The sequence below is a fragment of the Zootoca vivipara genome, chromosome 9 (genome assembly GCF_965207765.1).
Source record: "Zootoca vivipara chromosome 9, rZooViv2.hap1.1, whole genome shotgun sequence".
Taxonomy (NCBI): Eukaryota; Metazoa; Chordata; class Lepidosauria; order Squamata; family Lacertidae; genus Zootoca; species Zootoca vivipara.
This window is the reverse complement of record NC_142592.1, coordinates 47,262,708-47,277,833: the sequence shown is the minus strand read 5'-3', so window position 1 is coordinate 47,277,833 and position 15,126 is coordinate 47,262,708. Positions and strand designations below refer to the sequence as shown.

The 15,126-nt window shown below is 43.5% G+C and overlaps 1 protein-coding gene across 1 annotated transcript; it reads left to right on the top strand.

The window, feature by feature from the left end:
- Nucleotides 1-248: 248 nt before the first annotated feature.
- ASCL4 (achaete-scute family bHLH transcription factor 4) lies at nucleotides 249-1,195 on the top strand. Its single transcript, XM_035127830.3, has one exon. It carries the CDS (start codon nucleotides 481-483, stop codon nucleotides 1,045-1,047), a length of 567 nt encoding a protein of 188 aa, XP_034983721.1. The 5' UTR covers nucleotides 249-480; the 3' UTR covers nucleotides 1,048-1,195.
- The last annotated feature ends 13,931 nt before the right edge of the window (nucleotides 1,196-15,126 follow it).

Below are 15,126 nucleotides of genomic sequence, written 5' to 3'. Positions count from 1 at the left end.
GCAGATGCCTGTAAACTTTTCAAGTTACCCATCCTTTTGGAGACGCATAATATCAAAGGGCACTATGGATTACAATACATGAGGAGTGTTTACAGCCTGGAAGATTATTTATGTTTGGCTTTGCCTCTATAGTCACACATCCAAGCTAGGAGAAAAGGAACACAGGAACCCTCTCATTATCTTTTGAAATATGAAGATCAGAGGAAAACCTGGGTTTAACGTGTGGAGTGATGGTCCTAGAAGGCTGCTTATAAATTAGAAGCCGTTCCTACCTCTATAATAACAGATCCAGGAGCAGAGCTGGTATCCAGACATAACAGCGGCTTTCTGGAATCATTACTGCTGCTACAAAAAAAAAAAACCTTGGGCATATACTACTGCTCTGACCACCACAAAGATATATCTGGTCCCTTTGGCCTTCTCATCAATGGATTAACTCCGAATAGCCCGTGTTGGACGTTGGCACAGCATCACTTCAAAATGGGAAGTAATAGCGACGATGGGCTACTGAACAGGATCTCATTCTCAGGGCCAGCATCCCTCGGAAATGGCCACCCCAGCCCGCATGGGTTACCGCTCCGAGAACCATTTGGTGTTCCTTTCCATTTTGACCCAGCATACTGGGACCACCAAGCCTACGGTGGATATTCAGGAAGGTTCTCTTATTTGCCCTTTTCTGGGTACGTAGGAGTCTATGACTACTCTTTTGAGCCTGCCTTCATTCGAAAGAGGAACGAGAGGGAGAGGCAACGGGTTCGTTGTGTGAATGAGGGCTACACACGCCTCCGAGACCACCTGCCCAAGGAGTTTGCTGACAAGCGTCTCAGCAAGGTGGAGACTTTGAGAGCTGCCATCACTTATATCAAACACCTCCAGAACTTGCTGGACCATCAGCCTTTAGGGACAATTCCTAAAATAGCAGTCCCAGCTGTGGAGGCCGCAGGTGCTTCTGATCTTACCTTAAGAAGGGAATGCAACAGTGATGGAGAATCGAAAACTTCATTAGCTTCATCACCCTATAGTGAATTCGAAGAAGCCTGCAGTTAAGAACACATCTTCAGAAATGGACACCTTCTTCAAGCCTGCCTTTTAACTATTATTATTAAAGAGCAACATTATTTTTCAAAGGACAAAATTAGTCCCCAGCAAAGGGATGAAAAAGGTATATTCGTTATTTGTTCTGGTCAGTTTTTGGCCATAGGGAGAAAATAATCTCTATTCTTCTTAATGTTTCCTTTTTGTTCCTAATGTTTTCTTATTTATGCTATTAACAACTGTGTGTGAGAGAGAGGAGAGGGAAATAATAACTGACCTTGTTTTTTGAACTCTGATATATTCCTCACTTTCTGTGATCTTTGTTCTGTCTGTCAGCCAAAGAGAACAATAAAACCATGTGAAATAGTTGGTTTCAAGATAGTTATATGTGGGTATTCTTATATGATAAATAATTAGTAGGGCATTTTTCCCCTAAATACAAGTAAACATATTGACCCCGATCCAGAGAAAGTTAGCTGAGCTTCAGCCTAATTGAAATCCATGGGACTGAAGTCACAAATATCATGATTTCAATGGGACTTAAATTCATTGTGATATACTTGTTCCATTGATCACAATGGCATTGAAACACATTCAGTCCCACTCACATTGGGGCATTTTCATCCAAGATGTTTGGAGGCTGGAAAATGGGAACAGAGATTCCATTATGTTTCGTCAGGCTGTGTTTTCAATGAATGTCATAATAATGGTGATGACGTCATCCGTACAGACATTTATTTAAGTAATAAGTCAGTTAACAACCAACCCTTTGGAATCAGTGAACATTTTATCATTATCATATGTTTAGCCATTATTTCATTATAGATCATTCTAGTTTAGAAACAGGATACATTTTGCTTCTGCTGCGGTGCCTCGGGAACATAGGAGAACATAACATCAGTTACCATGGCATGGATTCCATGTGCATTTGTGTCAAAAGTTGGGGCAGATCTACTATGAAACTAATTAAGCTTAAACTTAAGTTTCAGGGCCCCTATTCCCAGAGGGGCCCCAGAAGCGACTTCAGTCGCTTAAAAAAAATCTTATTCACACCAGTGACTTTGACATGAGAGATAATCCAGAGCACCAATTTTAATCAAAATCTGAGATGTAATAGTTTTGTTCTTTTAATGTGGTGGTCTGTTGTGGAACAACCCCACTGAAGTAGGTAACATGGATTACCCAGACCTTATTGCTGGTTGTGAAGCACACACACACACACACCCAGGACAGTTCAAGTTTCAGGGCCCCCCAAAATGTAGGTTTGCCGCTGTGAAATATGCCAACACACTAGCATGTAAGAGTGAGAGAACAGGAAGAAAAAAAGCACTGTATTTGGTGTGGTTGGTTGGTGGATGATATCCAAAATAAATAGGTGATCAGAAGTCTAAACAAACAAGCAACTTGTATGTGATTACACTAATGGGAGTTGTTCTATGTGGGAGGGTCACAAAGTGAATTTGAATAAATAATTATTCTGCGTAATTAAAATCTCACCATTGGAATTCTACAGGGGAAAAACACATCTTCTGTATGCAAATGTGGGCATTTTAAAGATTAGAAATACTTGCTAAAATATAAAGCCTAAACATGCTATGGTTGAAGTTTATATTTAATGTTTTGGCCCTTCAAAGTCATGACTTAGATAACTGACCTACCATGGGCTCATGCCCTCTCTAATGTAACCTCCTGCTCTCTCCTTTCGTTGTGTGCTCAGATTAAATTATTTACCTTTCAGCATCAGCTATACTTTGTTGTTCCATCCACATCACCAAACTGTTATTATCACTTGCCATGCAACCCAAAACTGCAAACCAGGATCAAGCCAGTCATCCTGGAGGGCAAGCAAAAAATCCCAGTTTTCCGGTTGTTGTGTTACAGTGCACTATGGTTTGCATCCCAGAGCCGGTGCACTGAGCAGGCCTTGTCCTCAAGCAAGGTAGAGAGAGCTTAAAAGCTCTTGCCAGTTAACCCCAAGCAAACCAGGTGCAAAAAGAGCTTTTAAGATCTCTACCTTGCCTTGGATTTACTGTAGCTTGCACAATTTCAACCAGCCTGCCTTCAACCAAGTTTTGTTGACATTGTGCAACTAAGATGCACTCATACTGTATTTTAAATGTGCTTTAACTGTAAAAAATAAAATAAAAAATGGTTAAAAGCCCCTGGATGGGTAAGTCCAGTCAAAGGCTGTGGCACTCATCTCACTTTTCAGGCTGAGGGAGCCAGCGTTGGTCCAAAGACAGCTTTTCAGGTCATGTGGCCAGCATGACTAAACCGCTTCTGCTACAACGGGACACCATGACGGAAGCCAGAGCGCTGGGAAACGCTGTTTACCTTCCCTCCGCAGAGGTATCTATTTATCTACTTGCACTGGTGTGCTTCTGAACTGCTAGGTTGGCAGAAGCTGAGACAGAGAAAACTGTATGGTGTGTGTGCAGCCTCAGTGGTGCTCTTTGTACAACTCAGCGAAGAGGAGGATGGGAACAAAACTAGATTTAGGGCAATGTACATGTTAGTCGCTTAAAGCTCAGTGAGGTCGTTTCCTCCTGCTGCTTTTCAAGTCACGTTTTACTGAGCTGTACACACATTATCCAATTTGTTTCCCTACGCCCTTCTATTCAATGAAGTTGTCACCTGATGTCTGAAATGCGTACCCCCTCCGCTTTTTAATTGGATGGAAGCTAGTTTGAGGAGAAACGCTTCAAATACCACCATGGGAGTGCACTGGAGCCAGAGTAATGTGTAATCGATCTTTGCTGGATCTGCCTGTCATTAGCTCTGGCTCCACCGATTGTTTTTCCTGCCTTCTGCCTTACCAGTTCCGATGGGTGCCAGCCGTCACTGGGAAGGGGCTCCCTAGAACCATTATGTCCAGAGTCTAAGGGTTTGTCCACACTTCCACTTGTCCTATGCTTAGAAAGCACAGGCCCAAGCAGTTTTGCCTTTGCCCCACTTCTTTTCCCCGGAAAACCGCTCAGAACCAAGACAATCCATGGAAAACTCGACTGCCGTTTGCTCCAGTTCAGTGCTAAATTGCAGATTTTCCCAGGGGAAAGCAGTGGGGCAAACAGTGTGGATAAGCTCTAAAATTACCTCACTGTTGTATCCATAAGCAGTGTAGCCCAGGAGTCGGTTTCTACCACTGTTTTGTTGCATTATATCTAAAGTGAGGATTCCAAGTCACACCCACAATTTTGTGTACAGTACCAAGGGTGGTGTTTGTCCTGGATTAACGTGGACTATCTGGGAGTGAGGTTTTGTGTGTGTTTGTGTGGCGTGAATCACATTTTACACTTAAACAGCCGTGCTGAAGCGGCCTTTCATCGCCTATGACTAATGGACATTTACATTCAGAAGCATAACAGGAACGTTCTGAAGCAAAATTGGTAGCTAAGTGCCATAAAGATGAAAAGCCTTAGACAAGTATAATTATCTTAGTTATTAGCTGCAGTAGTAGTACGGTAGAAGAAGCAGCAGCAGCAGTCACTGGAAGAAGCAAACCACTAAAGCATCATAGTAGTGGAAGCTCGTGAAAAGAGCCCCTTTTGGGGCTGCCTCCTTTCTGGGCAGCCTTCTGGGGACCCAGTGGGTGGGCCAATGAATGTAAATGTTGCCTTTGTACAGCACTCTCACAGTCCTCTATCCTCCATCCAGGCAATTCAAGGAACCACAATGAGGGATCAAAGTAGAGTTGGTGAGGGGTGTGGCTTAGGGAGAGGATGCGCAGAGGAGGCGTGGCCTGGAGAGAATTCTGGGAGCCAGAGAGGGAGGGGCTTTTGGCCCCAGGGCTAGGATTCCCCAGCCCTACTCTTGAAGCTGCCTATAGGAAATAATCCTGGCTACAACTTTCAGAAGCCAACCTGCATTACTACTGTTCATTTGTTTCCTAAAATTTATACACTGTTGGATTGCAAAAAGCGCAATATTACCTCTTAGCCACATGAAAGGAAGTCACTGACTCTTACCTAAGCATTCTAGCTTTATGTATATATAACGAACAACCTTTTCTGGGTGTCTTTTTGGTTACTTTTAATGCCTTATGGTTATTATTACAATTTACCCGCCTTTCACCCTAGAGTCCTAGTGTGGGTTACATCAATTAAAGCACAACATTAAAAACAGTTTTAAACAACTTACTGTCATAGAAATAAGGTGGGTCCTAAAATATACATCTCAAGTGTCAAAAGCCAGACTAAAGAGGTGTGGTGCCTGAGCATCATTTCTTAGCCTGCAGACCTAAATCTGGAAGGAAGGAACTGCTTCGTCCAACCCCAGCAGGGCTGTCACCTGCAGGACAGGTGTGGGGGGTGGAATAGCATTATTGTGCTTCTTCAACCTTTCCATTAAAAAAACCAAATAAATTATTTTAAATAATAATACATTGGAAGAAACTGCCCTAGCCCCTGGGCTGGTGTCAATACCTGGTTTGGAGGCACGCTGGGGCACTGAGAAGACTATGGATTCAAACCTTCCTCTGGCCTTCCCCCTTATTCTGCCCCAGCAATATTGCAATGTCAGAGCAGGGGACTTTGAGTGCTGGGAAGGGGAGGGGGAATCCAAAGCCCAATCTGCGTCTCCAAGTTCAGAGCTATCTCTCTGGCCCCCACTCTCCCTAATTCAGATCAAAGCTGGTTTTGGGGGGGAAATACGCCAAAATACGAAACAAACAACAGGCTAGATAAAAGATCGATTTGGATTGCGGCTTATTTCATGTGGGAGCACAGTGAGGGTGTCCTAGATTCAGAGTAAACAAGAGTATGAACATCTGTTACTTTCAATGGGGCCATGGCTGCATTCATACCATACATTTAAAGCACATTTCCTCTCTCAAAGAATATTGGGAACTGTAGTTGTTGAGTGTGCTTGGAATTAAAGCTCTGAACAGTAAACTACAGTTCCCACAAATCTTTGCGGGTGGGGAACTGCGCTTTAAATAGATGGTGCGTTAAGCCAAGGTTAAGACTAACTTTTGGTAGATTGCATTTTGTCAATTTGATCTGCTTTCTTGCAGTTCAAATGCCAAAACCCCGAGGAAGCACAGTATATTGGCCCCTAAAGATCTCCCAAATACAGATAATTCTAGCCATAAATGCAACGAAGTCAGCAGAGGTTTCAAATAAACTGTACATTTTGAAATCTTTCCTAAGATGTCTTTTGTCTAGACAAAAGTTTTCTTCAAAGTCTGCAGAGCATATCATTACCAAACTTTGAAAGATAGTGATCCAACTTGTCACTCTTGGAATTAATGTTTTAATAAAAACAGACCAGGAGATGTTTCTCCATGTGGTGTGATTACTGGTTACCATAAAAATACTTCACAGATATTCTTAAACACATGCTCAAGAATTTTATCAGCTTTCTGCACACTTTATCTATCAAACATGGGTAAAAAGAAAAATAAATCCCCATTAAATTACAAATCAACCAGCACTTTGATACTATCACTATTTTAAAGATGTATAATCCGAGCCATGAGATTGTTTTGAAACCCCTAATAGCTTATAAAGTTGACTTTCCCCTCAGGAATAACTAGACTTAGTTCCTTTCAAGTTGCATTACTCAGTGTCAGTAAATGGCCAAAGAAAAACAGAAGGAGCCGTAATAAAGCACTCAAAAGTAATCAGTCACTCAGTATCTATTTAGAACTTGGGAATGAGCAGGGTAAGCTTCAAAAGGAATTCCTTTTTTGTTTCTACACAGAACGTATGTCCCTGAAAATCTGAAATAAGGCTTGAAGAATCTTTTGCAAACCAGGAATTTCATGTGAGACAGATCTGCTCCCCAAAAATTTGTTTGCCAGATTTTTTTTTACATTAACTTCATTTCCCCCCTCCAACTAGAAGACTATGAATAAACCCCCTCTATCTATCTATCTATCTATCTATCTATCTATCTATCTATCTATCTATCTATCTATCTATCTATCTATATCATGAATGCGGTCACAATTCCCCAAGTGCCAATAGGCAAGAAAGCATCACTCGCATGAAAGAAGGAGTATCAGCAGGTTTTGGGGGAGCAGAGCACCAAAGCTTGCAGAACTATGACCAAACTTTGGGGGTAGGGGAGACTCAATGAAGACTGAGCATGTTCAGTAGACCTGTAATGCCAATTGATGGCATGGAGAACCAAGAGGGAGGGAGTAATGGAATGGAGTAGTCTGGAAGATGGATGGAACCCTGAACTCTGCACGGCAACTGTTTGTTCCAGGTCCACTTTGCACCTCCATATTGAATAGTGCAGGAGGTACCTTGTTTCAGACAGAACCTTGAGACAACACCCAAATGGGAAAATCAAACCCATCCGTTTTCTTCTTCCCTTTCTTCTACGGTTTCTCCATGGGAGGGATTCATTCTCTCATGAAAGACCTGGCAGCTTCTCTAAGATGTGAACCTCATCCAAGTGATAATTACATCCGTTTGAAATTCCATGAACTGAGAGCCAGCCTCCAGCTATTCAATGAACGCTCCTGCAGACCGCATGCTTTCGCAACATGCCCCTTCTCTCTTTGCATTCCTGGCAACCACAAGTTCTGGGCTACCACTGGTTGCCCTCTATTCCTTGGGGCCACTGCGGCAACTGCATCTCCCCGTCCTTCAGCATGTGCAGGTCAGGTCAGTCTTTCCGTTTCCATTGGATTTTGGAAACACTGACCAAGTATACACAGAATCATGGAATTGTAGAGATGGAAGGGACCCTGAGGATCATCTAGTCCAACTCCCTGCAATGCAGCTGTTCCATATGGGGATCAAACCTGCAACCTTGGTGTTATCAGCACCATGCTTTAACCAGCTGAGCTATCTACAGAGACACTCTCTCTTGCTGCTTTGAGGCACATAGGAAGCTGGCTTATACCAAGTCAGTCCACTGCGTCATCAAGCTCAGTATTTGCCTATGCAAAGGCCTCCAGGGTTTCAAACAGGAATTCTCCTAGCTCTACCTAAGGATGCCGGGGAGTGACTGAACCTGGGACCTTCTGCATGCAAAGCAGATGCTCTAACATTGAACTACTGTCCTTCCTCCTAAAGTTAGATTCCAGTCCTCATGGTTCTAAATGAATGAAAGAGGAACTAAGGAAGCCACCTTACAATGAGTCAGACCCACAGTATCATCTGAACTGACTGGCAGTGGCAGTCCAGGGTTTCAAACATGTGTCTCTCCCAGCTCTACCTGGAGATGCCAGGGATTGAACCCTGGCATTTCTGCATGCAAACCCATGAGCTATAGCCCTCCCCACCACTTCTGGATGCCTCTGATTAGCCCAGGAGTGCTCATAGGTGTTACTTAATGGCCTTGCAGTGGAGGAACTGTAGATGGTAATGAATATTGCTTCCCTTCAAAATTGGGTGATCCAACTCTACTGAAAGAGTCATTGGACTTCTGTCTCTTAAGGTCTACCTTGAGTGTACCTATGCAAAGACCCTTGCAGAACTGAGGCCGGCCCATTCTCTGAGTCCTGCCTTGAGCTTGCCAAAGGTATTGGAGGCCAAGGCAGGATCTGTCTCTCCCACCCGACAGGAAGTGAGAAGTCCTGCATTCTTTTGTGATGTGTGGAAAAGTTTCTCAATTCACAATGGGCTTTTAGGGGCAGAGAGTCCACTTCAAAGAGGTTTATCATTGCTGCTGGCGACTAGAATTGTTGCCCCCTCTCTCAGCAAGCTCATACACAAGGCCAGCCCAAGACATTTTACTTCCAAGGTTGGTACCCTGATGTTGGATTTGCATGTGCTTATACACCTGAATACTAACCATGCTGGGCATGAGGGAGCTATTGCAATGCATAAATATGGCTCAGAAACTAGATTAAGGTCCCCTTCAGGATGACATTTTATATAGGTGCATTCTGCAACCTGTTCTTGACACAATAACAGTGCATTAGTGGTGGGTTCATTCTGCTTTGGTTTGCACTGCAATGCTTTCCCAATGCTACCACATTGTGGCTGCCAGGAGGGGTTATATTGCAACAAAAGCAGGACAAAAATGAAACATTTTTAATGTTTTATACCAAACATTTGTGGTATAAAAAGTTATGGCATTTGAGCAGGGTGTTATGGGATATGCACTGACAGTGTGAACACCCCAAACATTTGCAGGTGCCAAGAGTTTTGAACAAGGGGTTGTGTGCAGCTGCCCAGATAGCATCATGAGAACAAGTAATCACGAATGCCCAATAAGAATCTCTGGAGGAAGCCCAACATGTCAAACTATCATGCGAATCCTGAAGTGGCTACGAGCCACTCTGGTGCTCATCCCGTAAACTTAGCAGTGTGGAACATTAGTAGGTATTTTCCTCTGCCACTTCCAGACTGTAAACAGTAACAGATCATTTACTCGCGAATGAAAGCAAGCTATCTACTTACTTGGGAGTGTGGGTTGTTGTTTTTTTAAAAAAGGAGAGAGATGAAAAGAAAACTCACTTCAAAAAGGGAAATTTCCATTTGATGTACTGACAATTCAAAGCAAAGGTGAAGTTCCTTCTCCAAAGCAGCTCTTTCTCCTTGGCATCTCTCATATCAGTTTCTTCTGACAACATCATGGCTTCAGGTCAGGATAAACAAGCACCACATTGCTGGTATTATGTGTTTTCACTAGCATATACGGTATATGAGTGATAATTAAGACAATGAGTCACTAAGGAGTAGACAGAACGTGGCTGCAGAACACAGTTTGATCTAAATAAAAACAGATCTACTGTTCTAAGGTGTGGTGGCAATGCAGCATGTCTTGTTAGCGGCAACTCCGCTTGTGTGGATTCCTGTAATCCACTCTGTGTGGATTGAAACCTGGCTGGCAATAGCAGGGGGAATTCAAAGGAGATCAGCACAAGTGTTTCTGCTTGCCTGATGGAAGGATTCCCCTCTCTTCTCCCCCACTGTTCTGGCCAACTCCCCCCCCCCCCGAGCCTATTGGGGGAGTGCACAAGGGGAGGAGAAGGGGCAAAAGCCGGCTCATTGCACTGGACAGGAGTCTGCAAATTTTTTCAGCAGGGGCCCTGTCCACTGTCCCTCAGACCTTGTGGGGGGCCGGATTATATTTTGAAAAATAATAATGAACGAATTCCTATGCCCCACAAATAACCCCGAGATGCATTTTAAATAAAAGGACACCTTCTACTCATGTAAAAACACCAGGCAGGCCCCACAAATAACCCAGAGATGCATTTTAAATAAAAGGACACATTCTACTCATGTAAAAACATGCTGATTCCCGGACCGTCCGCGGGCCGGATTTAGAAGGCGATTGGGCTGCATCCGGCCCCGGGCCTTAGCTTTGGGACCCTGTGCTAGAGCAACTATCTACTTGAATCCGACCCTGCAGCTGGTGCAGAATGCTGTGACCAGCTCTCAGACTGGAACTGGGCTCCTCCAGATGACCTGTTCATTCAACATTCTTGCTGATTTGCTTGCACAATGCTTACATGGTGATTAGACTTTGCCTGGTCTTTAATGAGCATTTCTTCTGCTTTGTTTATGGAGCATATACAGTGATAAACATTTGCAGGGGTAGGGCAGGGCAGGTGGAAAGGTTTGCCCCTTTGTCCAGCAGTATTACCCCCCCCCCAGTATCAATGTTTCCCAGAAAATTCTAGGGTTGCCCCCTGCTCCTCCCTAGGGTGTTCTCTGATGGCAATGCTGAAACTAAAGAGGATGAAGCTTGTGGGATGGGTTTTTATAGGTAGGATATATTAATTGCAATTTATCCCTCCAGGCATGCACGTGTGTACGTTGAACAGAATTTTAAAATCCCATCCTTGGAAGAAAAAAAATAAAACATAGGAATTAAGCTGCAAAGCCTTGTTTTGAGCAAGCACAGCTAACAAAGTAAGCTGGCTTCCCCCTTCTTAACAAATTATCAGGCAGCTTGTAAAGTAAGTTTAAAAATAAGATTTACTTACTTACAAGCATCCAAAGCTGGTCAAGGGGAGAGAAAAGGGAACAGGAAGTACTATGTGCTCCTTCCTCTCCAGGAGAGGAGGGGAAATGACATCACACAGAACCTTCTCTACCAATTGTATTTTTATGGTCTGAGTAGCTGCCTATCAGCAATACAGTGCTGTGTTATTAGCCCTTTCTCATGAATTTGTTAGGCTTCGCTGCTAATCTTCCACAAAACCAGGTCCCCCCCCAATCAGCTGGAACTCACTGGAACTCAGTCCTGCCCCTCTCAGGTGGATGCCAGTGCTATTATAAGAGAACAAGAGAGGCGTTTGTGGAGAGTTCAGGCACCTCTTTTTCTAGAAAAATAGCATTGCACAAAACTGACAGTCTGGACCACCCCTAAGGCAGGCAGGCGGGTGGGTGGGGGGCAAACTGTGGTTGGTGGGGAGCTGCCCCCTTTGCCCTAGTGGGCCAGCCTCCATTGCTGATATTCAGATAAGAGATTATTGTCTGAAAAAGAATAATTTCTTCTTCAGACAAGAAGACTAGAATTCCGCAAGTGACAGGAAGGATTGGAGGAAAGGAAGGGGCATATTCGGAAGGAAGTCAACTATATTAGCAGGGAAAATATATCCATTGTTCTTCCCCTCCTTGGTGTTTTTTTTAAACTGCATTTTTAAAAATGGCATGTGCCTCTGAACAATGTGCTTTGTGTGTCTTTTTCAGGAATTGAAGCTGGCCAGGGACAGCATTGCTCTGATGAGCTGCCTCTGGCAAACTCTTATGTAAAACAGAGGGTAGTCTGGTTTCTTTTCCACCAGGAGCATTATTATGCCTTTGAATTTTAAAATTAAAGTTTCTCTGGGGCGGGGCAGGGGGAACCCAAACTGGAACACAGCAGGATGTGAGGTGGGGGCTCCTTCAAATATGAAGCAGGAACTGATAGGAAGAGTGGTTTGCCTGGAATCTGAACCGTTTAGGTTTGTTACTTTAGGCTGCAGGGTGCACATGGATCAATCCAAATTAATGCCACTTCTCCAAATTTATTATTTATTTCAGCCCTAACCTTAACTACCAAGACCAGGCATAACTCTAAGAAAACGTCTATCATTTCCCAGGGGATGGGGATCTGTATCTTCCCTCGGAGATATCCCTGGAGGTAATTTTTGTTATTGCTGATAGTTATCAGAAAGTTCTAATGGACTTTGTTTTTTAATGGAAAGGAGGCCATGTGCTTCTCACTGAAGATCTTGTCTATTTCTGATCTGGTAATCATTAACGGAAGAGCTATGAGCTCCAGCCTAAGGATTCCATGGAAGGAGGATGTGACTGTTTTCAAAACACAAGTGCTTGGGGTTCTGACTTTCATTTGATGTTTTCTGAAACCAGAAAACAATTGAAAATTATTCTAATCCAGTTTATGCTATAATAGGATCGGGGTTATTTTTGCTCTGATCTCTGATCAAGGGTTTTCCAGCTCCCCCATCTTCCAGCTTCCTTGACATGTTCTCATTTATCTGACTCTCAGAGTATAAAGGGAACAGGCACTGATCTATCATTATCACCAACTATTATATTTTCCCTTCCACTAATCTGCCGATACAAGAGTGAAATAACAAGTTTTACCCTGCTTTTATTCCTATGATGGACTAGGGAATCTGTGGCTCTCCATATGTTGATGGACTACATATCCCATTGGTCATATTGGCTGGGGCAGATGGGAGTTGTAGTCAAACAACAGCTGGAGGACCTATTAGCTCATGAGTAAGAAGGGATTTGAAGCTCAACGTTCTCTACAAGCAAGGATGGGGAACCAGCGGGGAACCAAACTCTAGGACTTGGTGGGCTACCACTCCTGTCAGTATGACCAGTGAGGATGGGACTTGTAGTTCTGCAGCATCTGGAAAGTTTCTGATTTCTCACCCCTGCCTTTAAAGGACTGCAATGAAGTTCATAAAGCTGTCATTGCAGTACATCTTAAATATGGTGACACCTTTCTTTCCGAATAAAAAGTGTTACTTGGGAAGGAAACTTGTACTGCATGTCCTTCTGTTTTACCACTAAATATGTTTCCAGCCTAGAAGCAATAGTTCATTGGCAAAGCACCAAAGGAATCCTGTTCTCCTTTGGAATATTCCAGCATGGTGTAGTAGCGGTAGACTCGTAATCTGGTGATCCGGGTTCGCATCTCCGCTCCTCCACATGCAGCTGCTGGGTGACCTTGGGCTAGTCACACTTCTCTGAAGTCTCTCAGCCTCACTCACCTCACAGAGTGTTTGTTGTGGGGGAGGAAGGGAAAGGAGAATGTTAGCCGCTTTGACACTCCTTCGGATAGTAATAAAGCGGGATATCAAATCCAAATCCAAACTCTTCAGGCCCTTTCACTGAATTATCACCTTAATAAAAAAAAAGTCTCTTGCCCTTTATATATAAAGACAGGCAGCAAAATGTGTTGTCAAGATTCTTGCCAATTGTTCACTAAGAAGGAAGCCTGTTTCTGCCTTCTGGGATAAATGATGAGCATTTCTTTTAAAAATTTACAGAATTAAAAGTTTATTTTATAATTAATATTTAATGCAATTAACTTGAAACCTATTATGCTGGCGGTCACCATATGTCCTACTATACAGTTGTTGGTTCTCCATTTTGAAGGGCTGTCAGAGGACATTACTTGAGGGGATCCTCGGTTTCAGGGTTATCTGGTCCAAATCTGGTTGAAAGACATGGAACCATAAGAAGGGAGAGCAGGAGCCTTAAAGCTGCCCATCCGTAATTAGTAGATGTCCTTCCGGCTACAGTCATCCCTTCTAAATTTGCATCTATATATTGTTATGGTAAAAATGCCCCTAAAATGCGCAGCCCTTTAGGAAGGACAGACGCGGGTCGGCCCTAAGGCAGTGAGGATAGGGAATAGCAAGATGCCGAATGGCCCTTTGGATCTGCTGATTATAAGGCAGCTGAGCTCCTTCTGTTCCTGTTTAGGATGAAAAGACTTCTGTGTTAAAGTTATGGTAGTCTGAGCCCAAATTGTTTTTCTGCACCATTAAAAAAAGAAGCCCAAACCAACAGTTTGGGTGCTTAGCATAATCCCCCGTAATGATCAGTGGCAGTTAAGCATGCAGCTTGCAAGATGACAATTAGAAAGTTCAAAATTATCACTTTTATGTTCTACTCTAGGAAGGAAGGGGCGAAGGATATTGTTTGTGGGTGGTAAAAGCCCTGTAATAAGAATATGTGCAACTTATATTTGGCTTCTAGCAGGTAAAAAAAATAAAATCATAACACTTATTTCGTTCCTTTGTATGGATACCAGCATGGCTCATGTGTGGCGACCAGAAAAATGTGCCATCTAGCCCTTAGAACTGGTTTGTTCAGCAATGTTAGGAGTAAAGGAGAAGTTATATGACGGGAGAGTTGGGTCTTGGCCTCAAAGCAGTGTAAAAAATGAAAGATTGTTGTTGTTTAGTTGTGACCCCATGGACCAGAGCACACCAGGCACTCCTGGCTTCCACTGCCTCCTGCAGTTTGGTCAGAATCATGTTGGTGGCTTTGAGAACACTGTCCAACCATCTCATCCTCCGTCGTCCCCTTCTCCTTGTGCCCTCAATCTTTCCCAACATCAGGGTCTTTTCCAGGGAGTCTTCTCTTCTCATGAGGTGGCCAAAGTACTGGAGCCTCAGCTTCAGGATCTGTCCTTCCAGTGAGCACTCAGGTCTGGTTTCCTTAAGAATTGATAGGTTTGATCTTCTTGCAGTCCATGGGACTCTCAAGAGCCTCCTCCAGTACCATAATTCAAAAGCATCAATTCTTCGGCGATCAGCCTTCTTTATGGTCCAGCTCTCACTTCCATACATCACTACTGGGAAAACCATAGCTTTAACTATACGGACCTTTGTCGGCAAGGTGATGTCTCTGCTTTTTAAGATGCTGTCTAGGTTTGTCATTGTTTTTCTAGGTTTGTCATTGCTCCTTCATGGATCAATGCCTGGTCATGACGAAGGGGCTTGAACAACTCAGAGAAGCTATGAGCTATGCTGTGCAGGGCCACCCAAGATGGACAGGTCATAGTGGAGAGTTTTGACTAAACGTGATCCACCTGGAGCAGGAACTGGCAAGCCACTCCAGTATCCCTGCTAAGAAAACTTCATGGACAAAGATGCAAGATAGCCATCTGTAACTGAAGCACAGGAGAAGACCTGGGTAAAGACATTTT